Below are 17,481 nucleotides of genomic sequence, written 5' to 3' on the forward strand. Positions count from 1 at the left end.
GATACTTGATGTTGAAATTAAGAACCACTTTTGTAGACTAATTTAACAAGTGAAGATTCATTAAATAACTTAAGTATACTGATTGTTGTTACACAACATGACGCGAAATGGCTGACACTCATGAAATGACGTTTTTCTCAATCTGTCTGTAACATATAAATTCCAACAAGAGCCGCTTTGGCTTCAGAACCTTTGGAGCTACTAAAGGACTACTGGGTTTTGAAAAAGAATATTATTACAATATCTGTGCCTGCGTTCATAGATACACTTTGTAAACATGCGCACCCTTAATCGAAAAGGAAGGGGGATTCACTTTATTGACTTTTCGGGCGAAAATTTCATTTCACTTACACGACAAAACTTAAACGATAAATTTATATTCGTGCGACAAAGCCATAAGGCAACACATTTCGACCTTGAAAACAGTTGTCGCATTGTCACCCTTTTGCAGAACATAAAATTCAATTCAAAGGCCGACACTGCGAACAAATCCGACAATGTCCCAACGAGGAATCCATATGAAATTGCATGGTTATATCTGTGCTGTGCAAACCGCTTAAACAACTTCACACGTCCTTTGTGAATTACACGTGACATTGTTATCTAATCAGAGTTTGACTGCAGCCTATGTTCCTCGCTGGACTGGGTTTTCGTTTTGTTGGTGTGTAGCTGCAATATCAATCTCGACTTGCTCAATATCACCATGCGATGCAGTGTTAGCCAATGAGAAGTCGTACACCATATCTACAAGGGGGCGTAGACTGAATATGCACCTGACTGCATCTGCGAAAATGCGGGTCCCTTTGGACTAGCAGTGTTCGGGACTGGGCTTAAAAGACAAGGGTAAGTGTGAGAAAACAAACATAAGAGAGTTGTGGAAGAGGGTGTGTCTCTCCATTGATCAGTTGTTGAAAGACTTGGGAGAAGAACGTTACAGTTATTTTTATCATGCATATATCAGAAGTATTTAGACTTTTCGTATGTTACAGAAAAATGGAGAAGCAGAACGTGTAAAATAATTGTTGTATTTGCGCTGTATTCCGATAATAACCTGTCGCGAATATTTTGGGGGCATAATTTCAAAGATTGTCTTTGAACTCTTTGTGGTTTGAAGACCCAATGGAATCACATTAATTTCTCACTCATTAGTATTTTCTTTCATCGTGGCACCTGGATATATCCTTTCCTCACATACAAAGTATGAACACGATTACCTGACTGTGTTAGCAGACAAAGTGTCATCAGTTTGATAGGATGGAAAAATACATTAACGTATGAAACAACATCTTCTGTCATCCAACATCCAACCTATCTGATTTTTTTCAAATGAAAGGGCTGTAGACAAGGAAACCGTTTATCCCCATATCTTTTCCTCTTTGTAGAGATTCGTGGTTGCATGATAAGACATAATGAAAACATCAAAGGTATAGTTATTAATGACAATGAATATAAACTGAATCAATATGCTGATGATACTGAACTATTTCTGAATGCGACTGAAGAGAGTTTGTACTCTGCAATAGACACAGTTAATACTTTTTACAAAATGTCAGGTTTGAAAATTAATTTGGAGAAATCAAAAGCAATATGGATTGGATGAAAAGCTAAATCTATTGATATGATATGTAATGAATAAGAGTTGAATGGGTAGTTGGTGAATTTGATGTACTAGGTATCAAATTTACACCAGATCTTGAGGATCTATGGGTAATTACCACTAGAAAAAGACTGGAAGAAATTAAGAGACTCCTACCATCTTGGAGAAATAGAAATTTAACACTTGTTGGTAAAATAACAGTAATAAAAACTCTAGCCATCTCCAAATTTGTTCATATTTTCAATTCCCTTCCCAACCCACCAGCAGAGTTTATTACTCCTGTAGAAAAACATGTTTTGTAAATTTGTTTGGAATGATAAGAATGACGAAATAAAGAGGAACATAATAAAAATAACTATGAAGAAGATGGTTTGAGAATGATCGATATTAAAACATTTATAGGCGCTTTGAAATTATCTACATTACGACGACATTTCGGAAAAGGTGAAAAGGAAAATGCATGCAACATACCTTTCAAAGACACATTTAATTTAGGAGCTAATTCTGAGGCCTACATTAAGATTGAAAACACGTTTTGGCAGGATGTACTAAAAGCATGGCAAATATTTCACCTAAAACATTATATTGACCCAAATAACATCAATGAAATTCTATCACAACCATTATGGTTTAATCACAATTTCAAAAATTCATTAAACTATATAAAGAATTGGGCAGATGAAGGGATTATCAATATTAGGGATATATGTTACAAAAATGGATTATTGTCATTGGAATCTTTAAAAGAAATATATGATATCCAAAGTACTTTTTTAGATTATAAATATTCACAACATATATTTCCAGACTCTTGGAAAAATACCCTAAACCAATGTCATTAAATACCAGTTTGAGATCTAAATATTAACTTATTGCCAGATTTGTCTCATAAAAACATCTAAAGGAAGCAGAAATTTTTATGATGAGCTTATTTCCGATGATATATACCAAAATGTTTGTAAAAAGTGGCAGTTAATATTTTTCCTGGAAACAGACTTTGACTGGGAAAAAATATTTAGAGGATACAGAAAAGGTTTGCAAGACACAAAACTCATAGATTTTCAATATAGATTTCTACAAGGTGCTATTTATACTAAAAGAGAATTGCTTAAAATGAAGAGAGTTGATAGTAATATATGCTGTTTCTGCAAGGATCTAAATGAGAGTGTTTGTCATGTGTACTGGGAATGCCAAGTGACACAAACGTTTTGGAGAAAATGACAAATTTGGCTTAACAATTCATTCCCTCATCCATTTCACTTTACAAAACATATGGTCTGGTTTGGTACTCTACACCAGAATAAATTACTAAATCACATCATCATTGCAGCCAAAACACACTCGTATGTATGTAGTATTAAGAATATACATCCTAACATAACTTCATTTACAAAAACGTTAAAAGAAATTTTTTTTTTAGTCGAGAAACATATATGCCAAAGAAATAACAGGATAGACCATTTCAGTCATAAATGGGGCCCTCTTTTCCCAGTACTTGGATAAGTTGGAACGTTTCTATATATCTATCATACATCACCTATATCAACCTGTACATGCCTATTATCATAATGTCGATATAATTTCTGTATATCATCCATCGATATGTACCTCTCCTTTGTACATGACACTATATGTAATCACGTGAACCATTAAAAAACAAAGAAAAAAGTGTCATCAGTTTTTGGATGGGAAAACGGCATCGACGACAAGTGGCTGCACATTTCCACTGCCACAGGAACACCTGCAATGGCAAGACACCACCAGAACACAAATGACGTCATCGATCGGCCACGTTCTGGACGTCCACGTGTAACGCCAAGACATGACAGATCGATAAGGGTGACCCATCTTCGCCACAGGTTTCAGATTGCAGTGATGACTACTCGGATCATCCCAGGACTGCGCTGTATTCACTCCAACACAGTTCGACAACGTTTACGTCATCACGGGATCAGACCAAGACGTCTCGCCATACGACCTCTCGTGGCACAATGTCATCGACAATCTTGCCAAATGTGGTGCCGAAATGTTGGTTGTACAGACGAGTGCAGGATGATTATTTCCCACAGTGATGAACGTCAACGTGCCTGACAGACATGTGATAGACAGACAGACGTGTGTGGGAGAACGTTATGCACAGGCCCGCGTCTTGGAGAGGAATCGCTTTGGTGGTGGTGGTGGTGGTGGTTCCATGATGATTTGGGGTGGAAAGACATCACTCCAAAGAACTCCTTGGGTGATTTGTTCAGGGTAGCTGGTGTGGGGCACAGGAATCAGATTCTTCGACCTGTGGCAGTTCCTTTTCTACAACGTTATGGCCCTGTGTTGACAGGACAATGCACGCCCTCATACAGCAAGGGTTTCTTGCAACTCCTCGACGTTGACTTACGACCTTGGCCTGCAAATTCACCGGATCTCTCCCCGATACAGCATGTTTCGGACGAGATGGATCAACGTCTACTCTGTTTTCCTCATCCGACAGATAACGTCCTTGACCTTGCAACAGAACCAGAGAGAATCTGGTGTGACATCCCACAAGCCTTCCATGCACGTTTGATAGGCTCTATGCGTCGTCGATACACTGTTGTTCTCAATGTCAGTGGTTATTGAGCTTGTGAAATGGTCATATAACCCCTGCCCCCCTTGAGGACTCGTGACGTCATTGTGACTGACCTTTCAATCGAAATTTTTGCCGACTTGTTATGGTCTTATGATCTCTCCATTAACGTTTATATGTACCTTTGACATAGCGTATTTATCAACTGGGATAATATTTTGACAAGCCACAGTTTCTTTGTGTGGCTAGTATATTTATCCCCTGTGATGAATGATGATCAATGTCAATGTATGTCAAGCATCACAAGGGTTCAGCTTCAATAACTGTTGAGGGCTGTGTGGTAGCCTAGTGGTTAAAGCGTTCGCTCGTCACGCCGTAGACACGGGTCCGATTCCCCACTTGGGTACAATGTGTGAAGCCTATTGTCTGTTTTTTTCCTCGGTGATAATGATGGAATATTGCTAAAAGCGGCGTTAAACTGAACTCACTCCCTCACTCAACTATTCGTGTGTGTATTTGCTCACCTTAAATTACCTTGTCAAATCTCGACTGGCAGCACAAGTAGGTGCAGCGAATAACAGGGTTGGTTTTGCCCAAGTAATTTATTGATTCATGCTTGAGTGTCCCACATCTTTTTAAAAAGATCACAGATATGAATTTTATTCACAGGCGTATAGTCACTGTAGGATATTAGAGGCGGTATCCCAGATTTGCTGAGAGGACGTTCTCTAACTGACCAGTAGCAGGATCATGATGAATTTCAAGAATTGCAGTTAAAATTAAATGTTTATCTGACAGGCTCTTAATTGTCAGTAGCCAAGTGAGAGGTTCTCAAAATATACATGCTGATTATATGTAGACTGTTTGTTGATATGAGAAGATAAAATAGTGCCAGCTGTAAAGCTAAAGCTGTTGTTTGGCTATATAGAAAAAATGATTTTGGATCCAATAACGTTGACTCAAGCAACTGCGGCACCATCCTTGGATCTATTAGTAAAGATGCACACATATGTATCATAATATATTTTTAATTCATTATATTCTTTTTGGAAAATACGTTTGATAGTTTACGATTTTTATAGATTTCTTAGTGGTCTCACAAATTGCCATGAAAGCAGTTGGAACGAGATATGTTTTCAAGTTTGATATTAGCAGTTGAAATGAAAGATCTAGTTCGTATTCCAACAGGTGGAGTAAAAGTAGACTTTTCATTACATTGATCCCATGAGGTAATAGACACAGTTGAATGCTGGATTGGATTTATTGCATTTTTTTTCAGAAGCACGAAGGACAGATAAATGAAAGTTGATACGACAATAATAAAAAGAAGAATCTGCAGCTGCTTGAACGTCAAAAGGGGAAGTTCGAAGAGATCCAAGAAGAGGTGTTCGACCCAGATGGGATGATAGTGGATAGAATCAAGAAGTTCAAGGTTTGCTTTCTCAGGCTTAACCAGATTATCAAGTCATTCTTTAATTATGAAGTAATCTTTCCACTATGACCTATCTCATGCGAAAATATCAGTTTCAGGGAACTTCTTTGGCGCTGAAAATATCCTTGTAACACTCACGAAACGTTAGTGAGTGAGATTTGCTTCACGTGCCTTCACTAAGTCTCCAGTGCCGTTGATTTTGAATGGAGCTGAGTCTGGGGATTTTGGGACATATCAGAAATATCTTCATGGGGCATGTTGTATAGGTATATCATGTAACGTATATCATATTTGGAATTACACTTTGTTTGTAAAGTACAAATTCTATTACTGTTTTTGGCTGACTCCCACCTGGGATTCAAACCCGTACCCACAGAGTCAAGCACCTAATCGCTAGCACACAAAGTCAGCCGCCTAAAACGCTTAGACACCGCGACTTCACAAAATGAAAGTCGGACAACTTTCTTGATAAAGAAAGTGTTATTCCGAATAATATGTTACATTTGACCACTTTCTAAATGGTATTGTGTAATCATGGGTATATCGTGTCAAAGTATTGGACCACACATCTGATTTCAACTTCATTATTAAAAATAGGATAACAATCCTCCATACGTTAATAGTTATAATAGTGGATATTTGTTAAGTGCCAGTGTCCACCCACTATGTTACTTGTCATGTCACTCAGACAATGCATATTTTCATGATTTAAAAAGATTGACTGGTCCATGCTGCTGATGTCCATCTAGGCCTACTATCGCTATGGTCATCCTGACATGTCATCCCTGGGTCCGGACACAGCGGAGAGATATACAGGTCATGTTTTTTTCTTACTATTACACAGTTACATTTGATTTAAATACATGTAATAATGTCTGGGTAAGAATACAAAATAGATTTGACGCATGTTGTGTGGGTTTCCTGTGGCATTCACCTTACGCACACGTGTTTAAGATGAGCCTTCATGACACGTTTTGGTCTGTCCAGATTTTAAAGAAACATCAAGCGAGTGCTGTGTTAAACTGTGGGTCATACGTGAACTAGTAAGGGAATGTTGAATTATATTAAACCTTACCTGTGCTTACCTGTATGTAGCATGGTATAGAGTAATCCCATATATCACTTCCTTGCATTGTCAGCATGCAGACAGGGTTAATTACAACCTCTTTGATCATGTGGACAAGACGTTCGACTTCGGATCAGAACCCCACCTCCAGGCGGGACATTTTATGTACCAACCAAGTCTAGACCAACCAAATCACTGAATACTGCAAGAGGAAGGTTCAATGAATACGAGAATATGACTTTAGCAATGCAATAGACAATGGTTACCAAGTCCCTGTGCGCGTGTTTGTGTGTGTGCGTGTGCGTGTGCGTGTGCGTGTGCGTGTGCGTGTGCGTGTGTGTGTACATGCATGCGTGTGTATGTCAAATAATGCATGTTTAAAGTTGTGCGTTGGGGTTTCAAATATGTTTATGTGTCTGTTTACAGATGGGTGTTCAAAATGTGAGACAGTAGGCAATTCTTTCAAATCTGAAAACCACGGTGGTAATTTCATCATTATCCACACAACCAGGTCTATCATTTGTGCTGGAAAGAAATCAGGGCCATTGTTACAAAAGAAAAAGAAAACTCTTGACAGACTCGGGAAGATAGTCTCAGCTTGGAGGAACAGCGGAGGAGGCCAAATCCTAATTCATGTAAAGGGTCAACTACCCGAGGACAAGTGCCTGGAACCATTTGATGAGTTCATAACCAGGACTCTCTCTGACCTCCTTGATGACGAAGAGTTATACGTGGACACTTATAAGCGTCGATGGCTCTCTGGGATAGATGGTTTTCAAGGCAATGCCGACTTTATTCTAGTGAGTGTGAAGGAAACGAGCGGGGTAGCTACTGCGGATTTCAACACAAAAGTAAGAAACGATATTGAAAACGTGCCATTAACCTCGGCCAGTTTGTTTACATGTATGATCAGTAGACAGACAAACACAAAGAAACAGCTGAAAGGTTTGTGTGAAAATGTTCAAGATCTTCATGAAAGCAGAAATATTGAGGTCAAAAGTCTCCATGCTGACAAATTAAAGAATCAAATAGCAAAGCAAATTTCGGAAAGTCCATCAGTATTCGCTGATTTTATATGGCATCATCTCAAACTGAAAGAAAACGTCACCTCTTTATCCAAAGTTGAGGGAGGCGGTTCATACTTTGTTGGAATAAGTGAAGATACTCTTGAAATTGAGAGGTACAGAACCAAACTTATTAACATTGATGGGTTTTGCCTGAAATTTGAAGAATCTGAAATAATTCAAGCCATTAAAGCTAAACTTCAAAGTGACACAACAGCTTTATCTAATGGAACTTTCCATAGTGTTCCTGAGGACCTAATTGAAGTCAGGTTACATGGAATTCCTGGAACAGAGAAACGTGTTCTGGAGGTAGCTGTTGGCTGTTTTGACGGCATCATCTTCAGTGACAAGGACGGTCCAAGAGCTTATGAAGTAAAAAACAATGCTATACATCGGATGAACAAAGAGGCCTGGTTAGAGCGATTTCAGGCCAAACGAACAGACATTCACCATGGAAACGTATTTAGAGTTTACCAGAAGGACGAGTGATAGTGACGAGAGCGACGACTCCACTATTTCCAGCAGGTACAGCTCGGAAGGAGAAGTTCCATTACCGAAGTATGATGACCGTTTTGACCCTGATGATCCAGAACCAGGATTCCAGACTTCTGGTGAGACTTTGTTGATTTGCAATATTTACGCTATCATTGTCTCTCTATGACTTATACATTTGATGAACCTGTTTCAGGTGATGCCCTTCTATCAAGCATTGTCTCCACAACGGAACAAACTCAGATACTGAGAAAACTGTCAGCGACCGAATCATGTACGTATTAGAAGATGTTTGGTTTGTGCAATTTTGAGTAAATGATTTTTTTATGTTTAAATATATATAGAAAATACTGATATCATATTACACTTTTGTCTGTGATTGTGTGATGTGTGTATGAGTGTTTTGTATGTGAGTTGCTTACGTACATCAAACAATGCAAGACCTGTCTGTACTATTGAGTACTAGTCCAAAATCAAGCTATGCTATCTATACTTCAAGGCATACTGAAGCCAGGTCTATTTTAACATTCATCTCCGAGTCATCGAGCACATCTTGTGGACATCTCGTTCAGCTGAAACAAAAGTAAATTACTTGTAGAAACACAAGTACGCTATCGTTTGATCACATTTTTGTCTCCAATCAGTTGTAAAGTTCTAGCTTACAATGATGATTAGAGGACAACAGGTATGTGTAATTTCACTGGTTATACTTCTTTGTGGTTATTGTGTCAGCCTTCAGCATTTACCCGACCCATATTGCCGCCACACTCAACGCAGAGTATGCCCATATTGTACATAGACTGAGAGATCTACCAGATAGAGACTGTACAGCCGTCATCGCAGGAGGCAGCCTGCTGAAGCTGATAGACCCATCTTGGGAGGGGCGAGTACCTGCGTCTGTCCTGTGTGATATGTGTGTGTTCTCCCCGACAAGCCCTGTCATGGTGCTGACTTTCACGACTGGAGATGGAGACAACCGCAAGACTGTTCAATACAACACCAGGTTTGCGACGTTGATTGTTAGCCATGTGAAGAAGGATACTAATCTCGATTTCAGTGTTGTCCACGTCACTGTAGACAACATTGTAAGCCAGGAGAAACACAGTTTCCTGACAAGGATAAACAAACGTGAAGATTCAGCCAAATCCATCCGTTTTCCTAGCGAACTGCACATGGATAAGGACAAGTGTACGACTGTTATGAAGTCCTTCCTGAAACGTCTATCCAAGGACACTGAGACGGAAAAGGTGTCCCCACCTTTGGAGGAAAAAGCATATGTGACAACGATATCAAAACAAGACGTATGTACACATACTATGTTTTCAATGAAAATTCTCCAGTGCCATGACTTAATTCAATAAAATTGGTTGTCCTTATAAGTCGTTTGAAAGGGAGGGTTTATCAACTGAGTGCTCTATAATGCACATGTTCTAAGAACAGGAAAGGTATTACAATCATCAGCGATATCGGTATTCTACAATGTCACTTTTAATTTCTTCAATGCAAAAGAGTCTCTCTCACACTGGGCATACGTTCCTTTCCTTTTGTCCATGTTTCTTCGCAAGCTTTGTATCGTATATCTTGTGAATAAACCTTATAAAAATAAGGGAACACATGTGCTTTCGTGTGATCCCTTATACTTTTCTCTCAGTATTTTGTTTGTCTTTCACAACAACATTTTGTTTTCTTCCTTCTATGTGCATGCTTGTTTTCTATTTTAAGGCATTACAGCAGCAAATACGTGCAATGGAGGCCGATCATAAGGGTGTATATCAACATCATAAAGTTCAAGCAACTGTTCTGAAATATCTGGTTGACCAGGAGGAAAAACTAGAAGAAGAATTATCCATAGAGAGTCAAAATCTCAGCCGAGAAAAGCTATCCGGTAAGTGTTTTGACACATCGACATAAATATATACTAGGCACATAAAGAAACTGTGCATTGAAAAATTTAAAATCTGAATTTATCAAACATGTGTAGACACACAAGGAATTAAACTCAGAGATTAGTAGCATGTATCCAACATGCATGCACGTGCCATGTTTCGTCATGTCAGTGGTTTCGTCCTTGAAACGTGCAATACGTTGTTGCACGTAAAGTTAGGAAAGAGAAACACAGCAAATGAATGCCACACTGTCACTTTGGAAAGCCCACGACGTCCAGTCATACGACCTATCCTGACACAACGCCATTGACAAGTTCGCCGAATGTGGTGCAGAAATCCTGTCCGCAGACCCTTGTTTGGTGGAGAAATGTTGTATTCACAGATGAGTCCAGGTTTAAACGTGCCTATAAACGTGTCGGAGAACGTTATGCACAGGCCTGTGTCTTTGAGAGGAATCGCTTTGGTGGTGGTTCTATGATGAGTTTGGGTGGAATGGAATCACACCAAAGAACTCCTCTGGTGATTGTTCAGGCCAGCTTAACTGGTGTGGGCTAACAGGGATCCGATTCTTCGACCTGTGGCAGTTTCTTTTCTGCAACGTCATGGCGTTGACATCCTAACAGGACAATGCCCGCCTTCATACGGCAAGGGTTGCTATGGATTTCTTGCAACACCACAACGTTGACTTACTGCCTTGACCTGCAAATTCACCGGATGGAGCATGTTTGGGACGAGATAGATTGACGTCTACGCCGTCTTCCTCATCCGCCAGGTAACGTCCTTGACCTTGCAACAGATCCTGAGAGAATCTAGCGTGACATCCCACAAGCCTTCCTTGCACGTTTGATAGGCTCTCTGTTCTCAATACCGATGGTGGACATACCCGGCCCGTTATTGAGCTTGGTCATAGTCGTTTGACCCCTGTCCCGCTTGTAGACTCGTGACTTTATTGTGGTTGACTTTTCAACTGAAATTCTCCCGACATCTCGTAGTCTCGTGATCTCTCAATTAAAGTTTATATATACCTTTGACATTGTTAGCGTACTTATCAACTGGGATAATATTTTGACAATGCACAGTTTCTTTATGTGGCTAGTATATATGGCTCTGAAAGGCTGTGACGTCATACAACATATGATGTTTTTGCGAAAAACGTTTTAGTGCTCTTTGGACTCTTACTGTATTTAGTATGAATATGTAACTGTTCCCGTTATGGCTGAAATACTGCTGATGTGACCATAAAAGTAAGCTTTCTCACAAATGTTCTTTCTGATATGATGTCGGTTTAATATAGAACACAATAATGAAACTCGCCTCTTATTGTCTCTTGATACCAAACGAAAGAGCAGAAACGATGGCAGTTGCAGTGCCATCTGTTTGATAAAAGTGTACGTAAACGATTTACAACAAGTCCTAGCAGATAATGATCAGGGGTTTCTCATTCGAGGGCACATAGTTTGTCACCAGTTGTCTTTGAACGGTCGGTTATCTTCATTCCAGAAAAGATAAGCGCTGTAAGGGAAATGTTCATGTTATGAAAACTAATGCCTCGAGTGTGTTCGGCACCATTTTCACCATGGAGTATGTTAAGTTATGTGTCATATGATTATGGCATAGGGAGACGTAATAACATAAAACCGCGGTGATCTGTTTATTTCCATGTTGTTTGGCACTACAGAGGATCTGAGTGAGTGAGTGAGTTAATATTTAACGTCACTTCCGGAATATTTCTGCCATATTGTTACCGACGCTGACTGAAAAACAGAGAGCATTTGACTCGTAACAACATAACTTTATACACTATTCACAAACTCTAGATTATTACAGTTGTTTTAAAAAAAACCAGATTGAACCAAAATAATAGGTTATCAAGTCCTTTCTCCTTCTATGACACGTGTAATAACTTCGTTTTTTCTTGCATCAAGGCACAGTCGCTATAGCAATATGTTAAATTAACCTTTTACATGAAAATGTTTCCATATGGGAACCCTTCTTTTATAAAAGGCTTTGTAGTTTTTTTATGCGCGAAGAAAATTGATGCTTTTGGACTACCTTGATGTTAACATAATGCCCTACCATTTCAAAATCATACGTGTCCTTTGAAGTTGCTTATAGGATTGACGAGGGTTAAAAAATGCCACCCAAACCGCTTTTTTAATCGAACACGTTCAATTACAAATTACAAATTCAATTTCAATATTTTAAAATAAACAATTTAGTGTGAGTGTGGAATCAAACTTGACACCAAGATTACTCACCTCCTGGGTAGGTTCGACAGCACAGATTGGAAACAGGTCTACAGTGTTTGGGGGTTTTTTTTGTGGATTTTGTTGTTGTTGTTTTATAATCTGTGCCTTCAGTTGTTATTTTGTCTTGTTTAGCAAAAGTGACATACAAAAACACTGAAGCCTTTTTAAAGTCTGCAGGAACAGGCAATTCCGGAAAGGATTGATTTACAATGTTAGTCATCACAGGGACAACATCATCCAAACAGTCCGTGGAGAACCGTGTCTGTAACTAGTCCAGGGAGCAAATGTCCTGTTGACACAGACGGAACAGTTTCCTGGTTTCGTTCTCATAAATCGGGGAAAATGAGGACAGTGACGCATGACTATCAGGAACGTCAATGGTGGGGACGGTAGTAACAGATTTCAACGTTCTATTTTCCACACTTGAAGGAAGAATTTTACTCTTTCTGATTCACACGAACGTTCTGAAAAACTGTTCATATATCTTCATTTATGATGATACTAACAGAATGGCCAAAGGTGTTTACAATACAAATGTGGAGAGAACATTTCACGAATAAGACAAATTAGAAATTATTATGGGGGGAATTTTCAATGATTTAACATTTTGTTACCAATTTGACATGCCCCAAATTATGAGATTCATTGATGGGAACACAAATTTGCCTGCAACTTCATTTAAGACCATATAGTGACGAGCATACCACATTTTAGGGCGAGTAGTATCAAAAGGAAAGTAAAACATAAAACATTTGAAAAGAGTGATTTCCGTAGAAGGATTAATAATATCAGAAGGAAATCACAGAACAGAAATTTTGAACAAGAAAACTTAGTCCATGTCCCTCTCAAGTATGTCCCTGAATCAATGAGTGTATGCGCATGCTTTAAAACATTAATATACTCATCGCCAAAAGAAACGCGAAATTCATCAGTATGTACTGTAAGGGAAACATGACGTCACACATCACTAAAATGTGAACTCATTGGTTAGTAGAAAATGCCATGTTTTCACTCATTGTCAGTATAATCATTTCACATTATTCACCTTTCTTTTGGCGGTGATTATATATTATGCAATAAAAATACCGGAACTTTGATCAAATTTATTCATATTTATTTATGCTCTAATGTGTTTTTTTTCACAGGTCTGCAACATTTGGATGCTGGTGAGAAAACACCCAGCACGTAAGACACGTTTGACTCTTTCTTATTGTTATTCAGAAATTAAAGCCATATATACAGGAAATCTAAGGATAAGGGGAGCACACATACATACACCTTTATACACAAATAGAAGAGAGACACATCAGAGAAGTTATAAGAAGGGCTTAAACCAGTAACTAAATCTGGGACACGTCACAAGGAGCATACAGTAACTTGTGAAAAAAACAGCTCGGAACAACACCACTCTGAGCGCTGCACCAGCAAAATTACCTTAGATAATGCCTGTCTATTTCTCAGTGTACCTGCATAACTGGTGTTACATCTAACTACTCAGTCCCTCACTAGAATGCAACGGTTGTGTATGCAAGGAAGCGAATCCCATAGCACGTTCATGGGCAATATAACATCTCCGGTACCAAAAGTCACCACCTTGTACATGAAATGTATCGAATTCATTTAAACATTTGGCAAATGTGGTTCACAATTGGTAAACAATGTCACACCTGACACGTGTTTCGAATATTTTAAGGATCTTCTCAGTCCTGTTGTATTCAGTAATTTCGCGTTTGACCCTGAAGTAAAATCGTTTTAACCAACCACATGTAAAACTTGTGGTAACTGCGATGACGTTCTAGGAAGTGAGACAACACTGGATAAAGTCATTGGTGCACTTAACTTAAAACAAATAAATCTCCAGGCATAGATGGGACACCTCCTAGTGCTATTAAAATCGTATCGGACGTCTTAATGCCTTATTTGACATTATTGTTTAACAACAGTTTGGAGACTGGCAAATTCCAGGATGATTGAAAAACTAGTATATTTGTTCGAGTGTAAACGAAAGGAATCGTCGATTTATAACTAAAAATATTCTGCAGCAGATAATATGTTCATTCCCTACACTTTAGTCAATAAATATTTGGGAATTCTACTGTATGTTTAGAAAAAGAAAAACTTTCGACGTGATCAGTACTAAAAACGGAGACTCTCAAAATACAAGCGATGTTCATTAAATGGGGAAGACATTGACGTCTTCTTGGCATAGTATTTTCATGTAGCAGCACTTTTTATAAGGCATGCTTTTATGAGCAAAACAGGCAGGTAAACCCCTCGTTAAGACCCTCGTTTTCCTGATTTATGAATTGGTACTTTTTTCATGATGTTTGACTGTAAAATCTTTACTTTACGGTACGGAAATGTGGGAAGTGTTGAATGGGTCCACATCAAGTTTTTCAAATATAAGTTAACTGCAGAACTTCAAATGCAGCTTTCCCGAGAGAGGCTATCGAATGCACTCATTCATATGCGTATCATTACATACTGGTTTAAAAGTACCCTGAATGCTTTGGGACTTACGTACCTTGTCAGGAGGACAATTTTACAGTAACTTTAACAGTACTTCACCACCCACCAAACCCATGATACACCCACTAACAATCCAATTGAAACTTCCAATCATTAAATATTTATCCCTTCACAAATCAGTTAACAAATTTTATTCTTTAACAATGCGATACTTAAATGAGAACTAATTTTATTAAAAAGATCCTCCAGGTTCGGGATTTATAATAGTTATCCCGTGTGATTGATATAACATTAGAGGACTTGATCTTCCTTGTCGATATGACGCACACTTTAAATGGCTGCAAGGCGGCGACACATTTTTTGAATGGGTGTTTGTGACTAGTCGGACTTAAACTATTCAGAAATTAGATTTTGGACATGTTTGAATTATATTCATATAAAGCACCGTGGGGATATACTCTCGGTGAGGTGGATTGTGTGCGTCGGTTCTTGTAACTGCATTCAGTGATGTAATTTTCTCATTTACGCTTTCTTTCTGTCTTTCAGAAGGCACGTCTTCCCGACGTGCTCTCTTTGTCAACAGCAGTTTACCCTGAAAGGTCCCGCCCCCTACCTACTACCCTGCCTACACGCTGTGTGTGAGACGTGTGTGACATCTGCAGCTGGTGGTGTAACGACATGCTCTACGTGTCAGAGGCAGGTCAACCTCAATGACAGAACCCTCCAGAAGGATGCAGTCAGACAGAAGGAAATATTCCACTTGACGGCCAGACATCGCCCCGGAGAACTTCTCTGTACACACGAAGATGACGGGAACCAGGCTGTGTGCTGGTGTCAGCAGTGTGAAGAGTTTCTCTGTGAATACTGCCAGACTATGCACAGTAGCATTAAAGTTTCCAGAGAGCATGTACTTCAAGACATCATTGACTTGGTACCGACTGTCTCCAACATTCCAACATTTTGCAGCACACATGAACACGACTCTCTTTATCTCTTTGATAAAAGCTGCCAGAAGTTAATCTGTGCGAGATGTAGACTTAGCGATCACGCAAACCATGATGTTGAAGAGCTGGATGTGGTTGCCGATGCTATAACAAAACAGTTGCGCCTTTATAAGGATGCTCTATCAACGCTACAGAATCGCCAGCAGTTAAATATAAAGAGCGTCAAGAAAGGAAGGGAATTTACTCAGAGAATGCACACCTTTTGGAAAGAAACGATCAGCCATACATTCCAGACACTGAGATCACAACTTGGTCACAGTGAGAAGGAATTTCTTTTCGATCTTGAACGTCAGTCAGAGGAAGCTAATGCAACACAACATGCTCTTCTCAACACTTTTGAAAACGATGGGAAGACTTGCACAGGAGTTTTAGACTACATCGACAAAATCCTTCTCTATGGCTCAAAGTTAGATATCCTGGCCATGGAGGGTCCTGTTAGGGACATGACTCAGACATTCCAAGACACTGCTAGATCGGAAATACATGACAGTCCTCCGGCTCTCTGCAGCAACAGCATGTCGAAACTCAAGTCCATCACATCAGGATTTGCCACCCTTTTCACACGTCAGTCTGTTAAAGGTATGCAAGTTGGCAAAAACGTAATTGTTTGTTTAAATACAGAATGTGTACAGTTAGTATATAATGTGGTGATGGTTTGAGTGCATTGCATTAAGACTTATTTTTATATGAGTATTTATATAGCGCTACACTCCATCTCAAGTACATGTACATGTATGCTCAAAGCGCCTTCTTCTCCCTTCGATTACTGAACATCAATTCCAAAGGCCAATCTCAACTCCCCAGTGATTATACAGCTAGTGCAGCGAGTTAATGTGGCTTTCCCTTCCTTTCCAGGCATCAATTCAATTTTTTTCCTGCATGTTGCTGTACCCCGCATTGGACGGTTCTTTTAAGTGCACAGGATACCCGATGGGGGGATGACAAGAGTGAACGTGGGTCCTTACACAAAGTTTTTACACTTGGTCACAGGTGACCTCAATCCCCTCACTTCAAGCTCGCTGGATCCCCAGTCTGGCGCCTTAGACACTTCGCCCACTAAGCCTCCATAGAGACTTCCATTACATGTTTTTTAACACCGACTTTGTCTTATTCGTATATTTGTAGACGCAGATGCTCAAACTGATCATGTTTACAAGGCCGACATGGAAATGAAACACAAAATTGTGAGTATTATCAATGAGGGTACATCATGAGTCTTACCTGCAAATTTGAGTAAATAGTCGTGATTTGTTTTTAACAAGAAGCAATCTAAAATATATAGTATTTGTTGCATTATGAATTATTCAAGTTGATGAATCCTTCATACAAAACTTCATTGTGAAATAAGTACAAGGCCACACAAGATCAAAGAATTTAAGTAGCAATGTGACAAATATCACATCACCCAGTCTAAGTATTAGAAGGGAGACCATGCAATGGTACACTAACAACTAGTCTCTGAAATTAAGATATTTCATGTAAAAATGCTTATAGTACAAAACATACAACACAATGAAAAGGAGCCCTGTGACCTTAATTTCTAGACTTGCCATATTTCCAAGACTTGTGTGGGCTTTCTCGGATATATCTGCTTCAAGGTCTGTACAACAGACGAATGCAATGGGTGATATTAGAAGCAGGTCATACAACATTTGTCAGTTTATT

At 39.1% G+C, this 17,481-nt stretch overlaps 1 protein-coding gene across 1 annotated transcript in view; it reads left to right on the forward strand.

Annotated features, from left to right (window-relative positions):
* The first annotated feature begins 815 nt into the window (after positions 1-815).
* The window catches only part of LOC137281567 (uncharacterized), a 36,850-nt gene continuing 20,184 nt past the window's right edge, over positions 816-17,481 (forward strand). Inside the window, exons 1-10 of the mRNA XM_067812878.1 lie at positions 816-843; positions 5,434-5,586; positions 6,303-6,402; positions 7,079-8,327; positions 8,405-8,482; positions 8,941-9,509; positions 9,931-10,093; positions 13,489-13,528; positions 15,359-16,395; positions 16,942-17,000. Of these exons, the coding sequence (XP_067668979.1) occupies positions 8,168-8,327; positions 8,405-8,482; positions 8,941-9,509; positions 9,931-10,093; positions 13,489-13,528; positions 15,359-16,395; positions 16,942-17,000 (2,106 nt within the window). The 5' untranslated portion in view covers positions 816-843; positions 5,434-5,586; positions 6,303-6,402; positions 7,079-8,167. The remainder of the gene's footprint in view (positions 844-5,433; positions 5,587-6,302; positions 6,403-7,078; positions 8,328-8,404; positions 8,483-8,940; positions 9,510-9,930; positions 10,094-13,488; positions 13,529-15,358; positions 16,396-16,941; positions 17,001-17,481) is intronic.

The sequence above is a fragment of the Haliotis asinina genome, chromosome 4 (genome assembly GCF_037392515.1).
Source record: "Haliotis asinina isolate JCU_RB_2024 chromosome 4, JCU_Hal_asi_v2, whole genome shotgun sequence".
In the NCBI taxonomy this organism is placed as follows: Eukaryota; Metazoa; Mollusca; class Gastropoda; order Lepetellida; family Haliotidae; genus Haliotis; species Haliotis asinina.